Below are 15,227 nucleotides of genomic sequence, written 5' to 3'. Positions count from 1 at the left end.
CTTTGTCTCAAAAGAATAGGTCTACTTGAGATGATACATTGTTTAATTGCTATCAGATTTTACTTAGTCAAGAGCGTTAGATTGTAGTGAATACATCTCTATTAACAATTTGCAACATAAACGACAGCTGGAAGCAGCAAACCGTCAGCTGAAGTCCACCCGTCAGTTCGTGGAGGAGCAAGCGAGCGAGCGCGAGGCCGAGCGCGACGAGTTCGCCAAGAGGCTCGCCGAGCTGAGGGACGACAACGCCAGGCTCAGCACTCGGCTGCAGAGCAACGCCAGGATCATGAGCGAGGTCGGGTTTCGTTCTTTGTGTTTGCCGTCCGAAATGTTTTTCTTTTAATCTGAAAAACTTGTATAGAGTTGAAAATATAACTTTGTTCTACTTCAAATTTAATCTTCAATATTATTGAATGGAGACTCCGTCGAATACAGTAAAAGCTCTTTATTCGCGGAATAAACGTTACATAAATATGTCGCGAATACAGAAACCGTATATATGGAATGGTAATTTATATGGAGTTATTTCTTTCGTTCCTAGGTGACGAAAAACGGGAATATTATTTACAACGTATGTACTTTAGGCAAAGGCGTAATGAGGTCTTTTTTACTCATAAGTCCGTTTGACGGCGTTTACTAAGCGTAGGTTGTAGATCTGTTGGAATATTTCTTATGTATGTACTGATTAGCTCCGCGAGGATGTAGGAATTGAGTCGCAATTTTTTTGTCCGCGAATGAAGGAGCTTTTCCTGTATTGTGTTAACCAATAGACAAATTTCTATTTGTTTGGTAAAAATTACACATTCTTCGTTCAACGCTAACCTTTGGTTGAGGATCTAACTTTAACCCTTGCACAGTTACTCCGGTTATGGTTTTGATATTGTGTTTTATCTTCACCAAATGCACCACACTAATGCACCGAGCGTTTGTCTCTTTCTTTGCACTAACAGTAACACGTAACTTTTTGATTACAAAATTCAAGAGACGATCGCAATTGTAGCAGATCAGGTCTCAGAACCTGAGTGGTCTATTGAGACGTTTCTAAAGATCCGAGTCCACAAATACAGATCCGCTGCTTACGACTCTCACAGTGCAACTGTCGTCAACACGATGCACATGTAAGTGGTTTTGCCCTTCGCATAGCTTTCACTCATTTCCACCATCTATTTAGCTGTTACAGTAGATTTACTCTCCTATTTAGTTCGTTTCGTCAGTAATCTTTAGTCTTGTAAGCTTTGCATGCCTTTTTACTAATATTTTAACAAATGCATGAGTTTGTGTGTATTGTTTTACTAAATTGCTTCGTTGGATAAATAATTTAGATTGAATTGCCATCGTAGTTAGCCACGTAATTGATTTTTAGACTTAACGAGGAACTCTCCCTTACTTCGAGTCTTTGAAACGTGCCAAAATCGATAAATGTACTTATGGGGCGAAATTGTAAATGATCATATTAAACTCAGGTGGAGCAATTAGAAAATCAGACGCGTGAAATGAACCAAATAATATCAGAATTGGAGACGAAAAAGACTGAAAACGACAAAGACCTCAAAGCTGCCGCAGAAGAGACGGTTCTATTACGCGACATCATCGCCAAGCTCGAAGCTCAGCTGGAACAGAAAACAATCAGAGAAACTGAAATTCTGGAACAATTGGAAGAAATGAAACGCACGATAGACGAAAGAGATAGCAAGATGAGGACTGTCCTCGGTGAACTGGAATCGTTGAGGAGTGAAAGAATCGACATTAGCGATGTTACGTGCGTGAGGTGTGCGCAAGAAGAGGACAGATATACCGAGTATGTGGAGAAGATCCAGGAACAGGTAGATTATTCATTTCATTATTATTCATTGTTGTAATACGTGAGGTTATTAATAATTAGGTGAATGCGATGTCAGTTTATGTATTGATAACAATAATATACCTAGTTGTGGTGTTAACGATTTTGTCATAAATTAATTTATGTATAGGCCTGTCGGTTAGAAGAACACTTACACCGTCGCACGCGCAGTTTGGAACGCAACCATGAAATTTGCTCTCAACCCACTTCAGAACCAAGCGAAGATGTTTCTATACGCGACCAAAAGGTAATATTATTGCAGCGACTTTTTCAATATTTGTAAAAAAGTCTAAAATTATTCATGAAATTGTTTTTGTGGTAGCCACATAGAGCCAGCTCTTCGCACGTCATCCTCCCTCCTCATCTTTTATTCGTCTTCCTCGCTTTCTTTCACTTTCTTTTTTCGTCTATTTATCTTAATCTTTTCCATTTCCTCTTTCACTAGATCTTCTATCTTTCTACTTTAGATTAAAACACTCTTTTCGATACTGTAAAAAAAATTCAAGTTTCTGTCTTTCATTGGTTCTGACGGTGACCAGTAACTTTTCCACGTATTTGTAACTCTACGGTCCAGGTCTTCGTTTATTATATAGTAGCCTAAGTAGACATACTTTCTGATTTTCCGAAGGTGCTGTCTCCGGACGGCGCCAGTCCGCGTATCGAGCGTCTAGCGGAGCTGACCCGCGTGTGGGAAGGTATCGAAGCACTCACGCGAGCTGAAGACGCAGTGCTCAAGAGGGTCAGAGACCTGGAGATGCAACGGGCGACGCTCAATGACATCGCTCAGGTAAGTTTACGATTGCGTGATTATTTATTTATTTCGTAATACTAAAATACAAAAACAATCAATTATACTTAAAATATAGCCAAAGACTGAATACATAATATATACAAAACGGTTTAAACATTTACAAAAGGAAAAAAAATCCAATAGATTTAACTTAGTAACGCCTAATTGGTCTGTGTTGTATGATGGTGTATAAGGGTTAAAGCTCATTATACTTAACAGCTTAAATAAACAAGCTATTTAATGTGCCAATGATGCCCATTGAGTCTTCTGCCTCATGAGTGGGTCTTGGCCTCAGTCAACTTAGTAATTCTTTTTTGCGAAAAAGAATACTCTTCTTTAATAAAATCCCAGAGGCTCAAATTTATTAAAGAAAAGCTGTGTAAAAAGGCTTAGGTACTACAAAGTTAACGATTATCTAGTTGATAAAAGGTCCTGGGACTAGTGCTGGACAGGCTACTTCTAATTAATTTGCGATATTTGTTTTAAAATAAGTGTTGTTTGATGATTTGATATCTTAAAAGAGTATCGAGAGCTTTTTACGCCGGCTTTTTCTCTCAGCCTACACCCCCTGTCTTCTTTGCCGGTGAGTAGGGATATCTACCTACTCAAATATAATGACGTGGAATAAGTGATACTTGTATGTTATGTTCCATAATAAACATATTTCATTTGGGTTTCAGTTGGCATCCTTTTTTTTTTTAATTTTATTTCATAGACAAGTAAAAAAAAATTATTAAGTACTCGCTGGTTTCTCGGTGTTTTCCTTCATCGTACGAGCATGCGCACATCGAAGTCCATTGGTCAAGCCACTGTAACCTCAACATGTTTCATTGATTTTATAAAAAAAAAAGTTTATCTATAAATTTAGTAAGTTATTGTTTTACAAATTTTAACCTATTTAAAATACTGTTCTCTATGGTCTTAATAAATGACCACTGACTGTATCCCCCGCCCTACTCAAACATCGGATCTGTTGTCTCTATCACACTTGTCGTTTTCAAATAAATAATTTAAATCGTTAATTATAACTACCAGTGTTGATTTCCGTTAAATATTAATCATAAAATCCCTTTATAATAAACGAACATATCAACAGTGTGATTTTCACGTGACCTTGGACAGGCTGGCGTTCGTCCAAACTGTTTTGGTAACTCTTGCTCTCAGTGTAGCGATGCCAATATCGCTCTATGATATATTTTGTATAAGACGTGATTGATTCGTGAAGGGCATGAAAGTAGATTCAGTGCATCTGAGTTTAAACTGTCTAGTCTAGCAGAAGTCGGCTTAATAAGTATAACTTTATACTTAGGCAATAGTTAGCTTTTGATTATGAAACCTGGATAATCCAATATATTATTATTAGCGTCTACTATCGATTAAAACATTTGCAATTTATATCTTCACCGATCGAACGGCTATCCTAATAAAATTGGTTTTGTAAACATCTTTGAGAACTTATTCCCAATAAAACTCCTAATTACCAAACCAGATGAGCAATGTAAACACTGCCGGCTTTATGCTCGTAATTATGCTTTGAATAACTTGCGTGGCTCAACAATGTATAAACGCTGTGTTATTGCCTTCATAGCGTAGTAATTGTACTTCAGCTTTGGTTTTAAGTCAATACAATCAATTTGGCATCTATAATTTTCACGAAACGACTTGGAATTGACCAGGGTATGAAAATACACGACAAGGAGGTAGTTTACGGTACCTTAATACTTGCACTATGTGTTACGTTGTTATATATAAGATGTTATAAACATATAATGAAATAAATATATATTACGTGGTAGAATTTACAGTGTAATGTGTAGTTCTATGTCATTAAGCCACCGGTAATTTTTCCCAGTGCCATCTATGTGGAAACAATAATTTCAATATCGTTCGTTTCAGCCTATTGACATTGACGTTCACTGCTGGACGTATACCCTAATTTTCCTTGACATCTGTTAGGAATCGTCCAATAATTGTCATTATAATATTTTCATATATTATATTTGAGCCTTGTTTATAGGTGTACATTACTTTGAACTTAAAAAATTACACATCAACATTTCTTTACAATGCATTGCGCCTATTAGAGATCTAAATATATCCTTCGTTAATTACAAGTTAAATTTATGGACACGGCGTGTTACTACCATTATTCTGAGAACAAAATGCCGATTTTAACAAATGTTCCATTATCGTAAATGTTCTATTTCTAGACTGTAGGAAAATGGTTTTGTAGTTTTGGTTCATTGCGGTGTAAATCCTATTCGTAATATTATTTGAGGATTTTCTCAATAACTGAATGCGATTTACTTTATAAAAAATTGTTTGACAAATCTCATTTTAGGTGCTTAGTATAAACGTATATTTATTTTTGTTCTTTTCCAACTAACTCATATACATTTCGACAATTTTAAACTAATATCACGTTCAAAGGAATATTTCCCATTTACTTTAGAAGAGAATTTTGTCTCTCTCACTTACAATTACCACGCATTCGTTGCGCTCGATTTTCCCTACAATTTCTCAGTTTCCCGTAACGTGTAGAGGCGTTCAGTAGCGTGCGTGCATCCGATGTTTAAAAGTGTTTTCTGCTGCAAAAAGGTTATTAACCATTTCTTCATCATCAAAATCATGTAACGTGTGAGTAGATTAGTTTGCCCTGTGTGGGATGTTCTTGTGGAGTCGTATCAGACAGGTGTTTGCGATGGGCCTACCGGAGTATACGGTGAGTGAATTTCACTTTTGGCCTCAGTGTTTTTGGAACTTGTAGACAGTCATGTTGTGTTTGTTTGAAATTTTTATTATTAGCTTAATTCTATTACCTAATCCATTGTTTTGCTACTAATTTTTATTTTTTGTAACATTTATGTATACCATAATTGTTGTATATTTAAGAAAACAGCTTGTAACATATGCATATATAGCATTATGTATGATGTGGTGAACTTTTATAAACAAATATTTATATTTTCATTAAAATTGTTTCTTAGTATTGGCGTAATGTTATAATTATTACTTGATTACGTTTACTTTCCATTAAAAAAAACCCATAACCATTAGTGGAGCATGATGAACGGTTCTGCAAATTGTATTGCCAGGGATTGAATCCGGTTAAGCGATATAGTCACATATTATATATAATTTCGAATTAAAAAGATCCAACTATAAGTCTTTAATGATCACAGCATTGATTCTAATTTATACCTATATTTAAAAATTATTTATTTACACTTTTTCAACATAAGGTAAAAAAACATGATGCAACGCTTCTAATCAATCTTATCAAGGCAATCCCAATTATAGAAAACAGTAAAAAAGAATCGTGTAGAATTCTAGGTATTTAGTTTTAACTACACAACTGTATATACATTTATTTCCTCAATAACTATGGTTTTCCTCTTGTAATATCATTCGTTTGTATTCCATTTAAGTGCGTATAAAATGTCATATTTTTTTGTATTACTCGCCGTCCATTATTTAGTGATTCAGAAACAAAACAGGATATTATTTAGCAATTTTTAATATAACACCCTGTGTCTTGAAGTTTTATTGATAATGGAAAAAAAACATAGTAACATTATGAATTTTTTTCCGGGTAACTTCCAATATGTTTTTGATATTTACATATATGTGTTTGGCGCTGAATCATCATGTCAAAAACAAAGAATTATTTGTATTATGACCTATATGCCAATATGCCAGCTCGCCCCTACAATTGACTCGTGCTCTCCCAATTACTTGGTTGAATCCTTTCCAGATTGACACTAATCACTCCTGTGAAAACGATGCGCCATTTCCACAGCTCTCATAAGGATTTGTGAACGTATTGATATCTATGTAAATTTATTTGACAACGAATGAAAATGTAACATATTTATTTTTATTTATTTCGCCGCAAAACTATTACGTATACAAAGACTTCACTAAAAAACCTATTTTTTTGTATTTTGTGTCTCTTTTTGTTATTTTTCATTAATGTGAACTTATTCATTTAATCATATGAAATATGTTTGTGCACGCCGTCCGTACGTATGTGTATTGATATATTGTTTCATTTTTTTCTTTTGTGTGGCTTGGTGCGGCCTATAAATAAATGTATATATAGTATCACCTCGTTCCTTAACTGGAACCACTTCCCGACCAATTCAACTAAAAAAAGGGAGCGTAACAGTTTAAAAATTAGCCCTAAAAAATATAGTCATACAGACAAACATTTTCATAATTAATCATTTAAATGTCGGTTTCATATGTTGATGTATGTAACAGATATGATCTCTATAATAGGTAAAAAAACCCAATGTATAAATAAATACATAAAACACAATATATTAATAAGCCAATGCACTATTGATAATACTATATTTACTTGTTATCTATATACATTTAGATAGCTTGCATAAATTATTGTGTCATGAGAGGTTGTAAACAGTACAAATTCAAAAAAAAAAATGCTGTACGTATGTCTAAAAAAACTTTAAATCCTGTGTACCAATTCTTAAAAGGCCGGCAACGCACTCTCTTGTATTGAGTGTCCATGGTCGGATGTATCACCTTATGTTAGCTTCCAGCCCGTTTGCCCTCTGTTCTATAAATAAAATATATTCAGTAGTTTATTTAAACATATTCAATGCCAATTGAAGCGAGCAATAAAAAGTATGGACAAAGATTTTGCCATTTGTTAACCCGTGCTATCTCCAATTACCTCCACTTGACGTTGTTGAGAGTAATCAACGATGCTCTTGAGGAATAAGACCAGCATATTGTAACTATGACATGCACGTTTATTTGGTTTTGACATATATTTTTCTCATTAAGGATATTCCATTAACATTGTGTCAAGTGTTTAGAAAAAATTATTACATTAGATAATATAATGTATTTAATATTAAGCTAAAATTAATATTTTTTTTAAATTTGTAAACATAAATATAGTAACATAATCTTTAATCATTAATTAGCTAACATAAATATAACGTTTAAAAAATATATGTTGTAAAACATAAGCAATGATATAAATTAATTAATTGAATTATAACAATAATATTAGCATAATTTTATTTATAACAAGTATATTTTGAGATACCCAATATAAAATGCGATAACCAGTGTTTTTATTGAAATTAACTGGTCGTTAATATAGGGACGAGTAGAGTTTTAATATTTGTGTCTTTGTCCTAATTTTATGCTCCATTTAAATAAATAAAAAATCTAATATGGTTAAAATAACATTACCATTCAAATCAAATATTTCTTAATACAATATATCTTCTGATCTCGTTTATATAACTAAGTATATTTGTTCCATTGAACGGTTCAGTTAATCCGTAACGTATATTGATTAATTATGAACCATATTGCATAATCATTGCAAAAATACAAAGTATACATTATCTTTAACTAACGTGATTATTACTTATATAAATTAAACTGCTTGTATATGTCGCAGTAAAGTAGTAAAATCAGAGAGTTAATTGAATCTCTAGACAGTTTATTAAATGTCGTATATCGAGTTTACAGTAGTGTAGTTGTAAATAAATAAAAATCATAAACTCATTTGTGTTGCATGGGCGAACTGGGGACATATTACAGTCTGGGTGGCATATATTAGTTACAAGCGTATTTGAATGATCTTAGTTATTAAAAAAATATTATTTTTGAATAGGCCTAGGAATGTCAGTCTCACGTTGTATGTAAAATTCCCTTTTTCATTCTGTGATACATTTTTGTATTTATTCAAAATGCTTACGCGTGTGAGGAGTGGTCGCCGCTTTTCATTTGGCAACAACAAAGCTCTTTGTAAACAAATAACACGTGTGTGATTTAAAACTAAAACAAAGATTTTGGTTATTTTAAAAGCTGGTTCAATGACAAATGTATCAAAATTAGCTTTGTTAAAGTTCTACAGAGCAGCTGCTGATAATTTATTTTAATCAACGTTAGATAAGATTGTTATAATCAACGTTCACTACTTACTTGAATCGACTTACTACAACGATTACAAGAGTAGATTCTCTGGTTGCAAGCTGTTTTTATTCATTATGAATTTTGGATAACACTTGTTGTTGGTGATGTTGTTCTTTATAGTTAGTGTAAGATCTCTATGTTATGTAATGATAAGAAACACTTTATTTACACCACAATTACAAATAATTATTATATCACAATAAACCGATGAGAAATAAGATTAATGTACATTTATATTTTAAATAATGACTATAGATTGATATAATAGTGTTTTAGAAGGTTATGTTTATGTGTAGTTGAGACTCATATAACGATACAATAAAGCAGGTAAAATTGATATTGTTTTGTGTAATTCGACTGACGTAAAACAGTTGATTAAGGAAAACGGGGAGTTGTCAATTTTAACCAACAAGCATAGGTTGGTTACAGGAGTATCATATCATAAGTATTGTTACGAGCTAGGGGATCGGATAGAAAATGCCGTAGATTTCTTCAAAGGTTTATTTCTTGATAAATCAATGAGGAATTTATGGGCACAAATTAATTGCAGAGATGCACTAATAACACACAAAAACACAGTCACTAATTACTTCACTTATGCACACTTCACACAGTACTTTATCACTTGTATTCACTTTATCGCTTCGGTGTTTCGCTCTTGTTATCGCATTCCAAACTAAAGGCGACTAGTCGCGTTTCGCCTGGGAATAATTCTAAACAATAGTCGAGAATTTTCTAGGCGGGCTTGCTACTGAGTAGCGATTGCACAATTCTAGAACGTCCGCACTCTTTGTCTCTTTCGCACGTTGCTCCGTCCTTGTCGTACGGCGTTCTAGCGTGCTCAGTCTAGTTTCGAGAAAGTTCTGATCTTCTCTCTCTCTCTCGTATCATTTCGTCCTTGTCTCACACCTAGAATGTTCGGTCTAGAATATTCCTTCATCAAAGGGGTATACCTAGGCCTGAAAACGCCTAAAAACGGGTCTCCTGAAAACTGCACCACTCGACTACACATGTTCTGAAACTGACTGAAAAAATGTTTCAGCTTCCTGAAAACTAGGGTAACATTATGGAAATTACAATTAACTAATATGTGATTGAGCCTCTCCTGAAACGGTCAGAAATCATATTTCAGCCTGCTGAAAGTTCTATAACTAGTGGAAAAATCTAGAAACATTGCAGTCGACCCGTCTTCGTAACAGTATAATGAATTATTAAGTCGCAGGACAACTAGCAGTAGAAGAACTCTAGCTTCTGCTGTTATTTACATATTACAGAGCTGGTGATTTCCAGTGGTGGTGTGGAGATGCTGACGATTAAAGGGGTTATACTTTCAATTATTAATTATTATTTATAATGGAAATATCTCATATTATATGTATTTTTTTGTACTAATCATATTTTTTCATTTTAATTCATTTAAGTAGAATATTAACAGCTACTTTTAAGTATTATATTTGCCGCCTACAATTAGGTTGTAGTCAATATTTGTATAAAGATATATATAACTTTAGATTTTCGATATTTAGTTTAGCAGTAAAATAACTAAAGTCGATACTAGTCATCGTTCTAGTGATCTCTCAGCTAGTAAACTAGTTCGAGATTATATTTAGATTGCAACTAAACACATCGGTAGTTTGTTATATTTACTGTGTGGTTAATTTGTCAGTTAACGCAATTACGGGTTAGTTTTGTTGTGACCTATATAGAGATTGTGTTTATTCTGTGCTTCCTTGTAAGAAGATTCTCATTCTGTATTGCCAGATTTAAAGTGTTGGCGTAATTTAAAAGTCAAAAGGAATTACGTGTACAGTAATGCCCCTATAATTGAGTACCCTTATAAACGCGTTTTCCGTCCCCCATATAACGCGGTATTTCCCCCCCTATAACGCTGAAATTGATAATGATTTATCAAGTAAATAATTAGTTTTGAATACCTTTGCACCTGTTTCAATTGTGTTGTTACAGTATAAAACTAAACATCATTACATCATACCCATATCATTATTACATTCGTGCTCCTAGTTTTTGAATTGTGCAATAAAACGGTTACACGAGGACACTCCTACAACGCGGTTAGGGTCTACCGCGTTATACTTATATTATTCTTAACAGATTATAGAACTTACTAGATAGCTTGCCTATTAAAAAATATGGTTTAAAATATATTTATTATTATTATTTCTGATATATAAATAAGAACAAACAAAGGTAAATATATCAAGAGTGTACAATTGATTTGAGTCTAAATCGTATAAATTCTGGAATTCGGAAACCTGATAATGCGAAACTTATATGATACGAATATGTTGCGTTAACGAATATATAAAATTAGATTCTGCGACTTTCATTCAGAAAAATCTAAACACGATTTGGAATTGTTCCAAGTATTAGACGAGACGTGATAGATGTATAAATTTAAAGTAATTCCGCATTTTCCGTGGGAATAATTTATTTCTATGCAATGTATGTCTTTGTCTGTTCTGATCTTGGAAGAAATACCTGACAAACAGAGAAGAAATATATTTTATTCTTATGTATTGAAGTTTGCGTTGCCTTATTGTTTTTCAAAATGGCCACAGTCTTCTGTAAAAGATCTGTAAAGAATGTCATTTAATATCAAATAGTGTTTGAATCTGTATCTTCATTTTTTTCTCCAGGAGGTCCGTGCGGAACGCGATGTCCTGCAGGCCCGTATGTCAGAGCAGGCGCTGAAGATATCATCCCTGTCTGCTCGTTTGCAGCAGCATAGGAATGATGCGGAGGCTCTCGCTCATACTGCTTCCAGCCAGCTCAGCGTCCAACTCCATGATGCACAGGCAGAGGTGATAATATTTTAGAATTGTGCATATGACATTAGGATTAGTAAAATTAACCTATTTTATAATTAATAAATATTTAATTTTCTATTCAATTATAGTTTAAAACTGGAGAACGTTTCATATTTCATGATGACATGAATTAAAAATTAAAAACTCACCTTGATTTTGATGCGAGCTAATATAAAAAAGGTCACCATCTAATACAATTTGTTAATCCTATTATGACCAACGTATATGGCGTCATGACACACTTCTGGCCGTTATTCGTTTAATTCAGCTGAATTAACTGAATGACCTGTGGAGTAATTCTCAATGTTGGCATTGTTTCTTTCTCATACAACATCATGTTGGTTGCTAAACGTGATCACAAAAGTTAGCTTTGTTTTTTATATAATGACACTTTCAGGTTCAAAGACTAAAGGAAGAGCTGGAATCGCGGGACAAACAATTATCTAGACTGAAGCAAAACCTTGACGAAAAAGACAAGCTTGGCGATTCACGTGTCATATACGGGAATTCTTGTATGTATTTTCCTGTTACCATTATTGATTTGATAAAAAGTATTAAGAATACTTAAATTAAATAATTATGTTAATCAATCCATATTTTTATGTGTATAAATACTGCTAAAATTGTTGACCATGGGCTGGAATGATTGTCATTTTGGGCGTCCCAATATTCTGCAAATTACAGCTTCGCTTCGATTTAATGTCCACGAAGTAGTGTCTTTAAGCAACTGTCTAATTATATTTATTTTGTTAATTTAGTTATGCACTTTACCTTTTATTTATTTTACTAAACTTGCCTGGACACTTAACGTAACAGAGTATAAACGTACAACAAAATTGGCAAAATGAAATTAATTGCTGATCTAATTTTATATATTTTTGTTATATTATAATACTACAAACTGTATTTATTTTATTTTATCATTCACTCACACGCTGTTTTATTGTAAATATTTGACGAACATGTCAAACAATTCAATAATTGACCTGTATAGTAGTTTTATTCTAGGAGTACATTGACTTCACATATAATTATTTCACTAATGTATAAGTGAAGATACTGTTAATCCTATTTTAAAAAAGTAAGTGCGGAGTTTCTTGTTCGTTCTTTTCAACGCGAAACTACCTTCAAGGGGACTACTAGGGCTTCAAGGACAGGGCTAGAATCATCTTTTTATTTTATTTAACGTTCAAAAGTGCCATTTTAGGTGGTCTAATTGGAATAAATAATTTGACTTGAACCCATCCTGAAAATATAACAGTCTTATTTGTACTACACTTTACGAGGTTATTTAACTCACCCTAAACCTAAAATTATATTTACGAAAGGAAAATTCAATATAAATTATAAAACACATGTAATAGTCATAACATAAGGTTTATTTAAGTTTTATTAATTGCGACGCATTAAAAACGATTTCCGTTTTTATCATTTTTAAATCGTTTTCAGGTAATCCCAAAGACAAAGTGATAATTCTTGAACGCGAATTGTCCACTGCGCAGGCGCGTATCGCTCAGTTAGAGGACATTGCATCTCAGTTGCAGGTGGAAAATGAAAAGCTGCAAAACGAACAAAAGGAGCATCACGCTCTGCTTCTGGATAAGGAGGAACAACTCAATCAGATTATGGGTATGTTGCATATTGACTTGGTGTTTTGATTTAAATTACAGCAGTTAAAAGTTACCCTAACTGTATGTGATCACTGTTCAGCTCTTTGGTTTTTTCAACCCAAAATGTTATTCACTATGCATCCTGTGATTAACGATACAAGTCAAAGACAAACAACTTTATATTAAATCTAACAAAGAATTTTTCATTAAAGTGAACTGGTAACAATTAATAATCCTTAATGTATAGAATAAGACTTGTTCTAGATGTAGTATTTGTAACCTGTTGTCTAAATGCATATTAGTCTAGTACTATTGACTTTACGGTGCGTTTTGGCGACCCTCCAAGCGTCGATATAGGTTAAATCTAACATGTGTCTAGACCGGGCCACTAATTCAGACCGTGATTCATTCTCAGCTCTCAAATTGGAGGAAGAACCGAATCAAAAAAGCGATAATGTCGAAGGAAAGACCTCGGGACGGACGCTCAGCGATATAGTATCGATTTCGGATTACGATGAGCAAGACCTACAGATGCGTCGAGCGGAGCTGAAGAACCAAAACGCCAGCTTTACGGGCGCTCCACGAGATAAATTGCACAACAAGACGTTGCCCCCGGACGTGCAGAGGCCCAATATGAGTTCATTGGACTTGGAAAACGTAGACAATTTCGAGTTACATACGCCTCGAGCCGATTCGCTTCCGGTCAATTTCACTTTTACCCCGAACAAAGATAAATTTAAAAGGAACGCTAATGAATCGACCGTGTTTGGAACGATTGATAGGTTCGGTGATAACGTCAAACATTCCACCGCACAGAAAATAACCGATAATTGTTCGCTATATCCCAACCAAAACGCTAGTATCAGTAACAATCTTAGCGTTGAACCCAAAAAGATAAACTTCTCGTTGGAGGCGTCGGACCATAAGAGTCACGAATTTACGTCTTTGGAAGAACTCGGCATCACTGTAGATATGAAACAAGAGAACTTTCCCGATATTTTGTCGCAATTGAAGCACGAAGTTAAAAAATCCCAAACGGAACTGGCAAATTGTAAAACGGAGCTCAAGAATGCAGAAGAACAATTGGGCGAGTTCCCAGCTTTAAAAGAAGAGGTAGAGGAATTAAAGGGTTTGCTAGAGAACACGATGACGACGATGGAGAAGGACAAAAATTTTTATGAAACTCAATTGAAAAACTTTGCATCTAATAAAAATCTCTTGGAACAAAAACTTTCCGAATTGAATCGAGAGGTTAGCGAAAAGTCTAAAGATCTGAACCTACTCAAAGAAGACATATTGAGGAGAGAAAACATGATTCTTGAATTAGCAAAAGAAAAACGCAATTTGACTATGAAAATATCTGACTTGGAAGCCCGTATAAACGAATTGCAAAATAAAAATTCAGTTTTAGAAAAAAGTGAAGCTGAAAACCAACAATTGAGAGAGAAATTAATTGAACTTGACAAACTCGAGCAACTTGTGTCCGAAAAGAACCAACAAATTGACAGTTTAAATCAACACCTCGACAGACTTGACGATTTACAGCGACGCTTAAATGATAAAACTGACGAAGCGGCAACTCTGAAGGTCGCATTAGAAAAAAAATCAAAAGAAGTTTTCCAAGTACAAGATTCTATTCTCGGTCTGAACCGAGATATCACCAAAGTCGTCGAAGAAAACGATCAACTCAATACTGAGAACAAGGAGCTCAAACTGAATCTGTCCAAACTAGAAAAAGAGCAAGAGAACGTATCGCTCAAACTTAAGAACAGCGAAAGCGAACTCGAACGTGTCAACGGCTTAAACAATGATCTAACGGCGAAGATCGAGGAACTGAAACTTTTGGCTGAACAGCTGAAAGATAAAAACACCGAAATAGAGATATTGAATGAAGATATAAGCTCGTATCACAATGAGATCGCGGCCCTCAAGGAGCAGCTAAAGATGGCGTCGCGAAGCCCATCCCCGAGGAGCAAGGACGGAGAAGAGAAACGAACCGGCGACAGGCAAGCCAACAATGACAAGAAGCAACTCGCCAAGATCAAAAAACATATATCGCTGTTGCAACATGAGCTAGACTTTAATAAGAAGGAGCTCAACGACAAGGTACGTTTACTATTATTTGACGTTTTCGATATTATTTCTTTGTTTGCAATAACAAAAGTGTTTCTTTTGTTTTGTTTTGGATAAAAAAGGCT

General features: G+C 34.2%; 1 protein-coding gene across 10 annotated transcripts in view; it reads left to right on the top strand.

Moving 5' to 3' along the window:
* LOC123713221 (golgin subfamily B member 1-like) overlaps positions 1–15,227 on the top strand; it is a 51,399-nt gene that overhangs the window by 27,230 nt on the left and 8,942 nt on the right. For 9 of the 10 annotated variants that reach the window (XM_045666792.1, XM_045666789.1, XM_045666793.1 and 6 more), the window contains 9 exons: positions 128–295; positions 1,068–1,118; positions 1,464–1,823; positions 1,971–2,087; positions 2,469–2,627; positions 11,249–11,413; positions 11,817–11,931; positions 12,869–13,048; positions 13,445–15,135. In XM_045666792.1, the coding sequence (XP_045522748.1) occupies positions 128–295; positions 1,068–1,118; positions 1,464–1,823; positions 1,971–2,087; positions 2,469–2,627; positions 11,249–11,413; positions 11,817–11,931; positions 12,869–13,048; positions 13,445–15,135 (3,006 nt within the window). The remainder of the gene's footprint in view (positions 1–127; positions 296–1,067; positions 1,119–1,463; positions 1,824–1,970; positions 2,088–2,468; positions 2,628–11,248; positions 11,414–11,816; positions 11,932–12,868; positions 13,049–13,444; positions 15,136–15,227) is intronic. The other variant, XM_045666790.1, reaches the window with a different exon arrangement.

Source organism: Pieris brassicae, chromosome 8, assembly GCF_905147105.1.
Source record: "Pieris brassicae chromosome 8, ilPieBrab1.1, whole genome shotgun sequence".
In the NCBI taxonomy this organism is placed as follows: Eukaryota; Metazoa; Arthropoda; class Insecta; order Lepidoptera; family Pieridae; genus Pieris; species Pieris brassicae.
The sequence above is the reverse complement of the archived record's forward strand: the minus strand, read 5'-3'. Positions and strand labels throughout refer to the sequence as shown.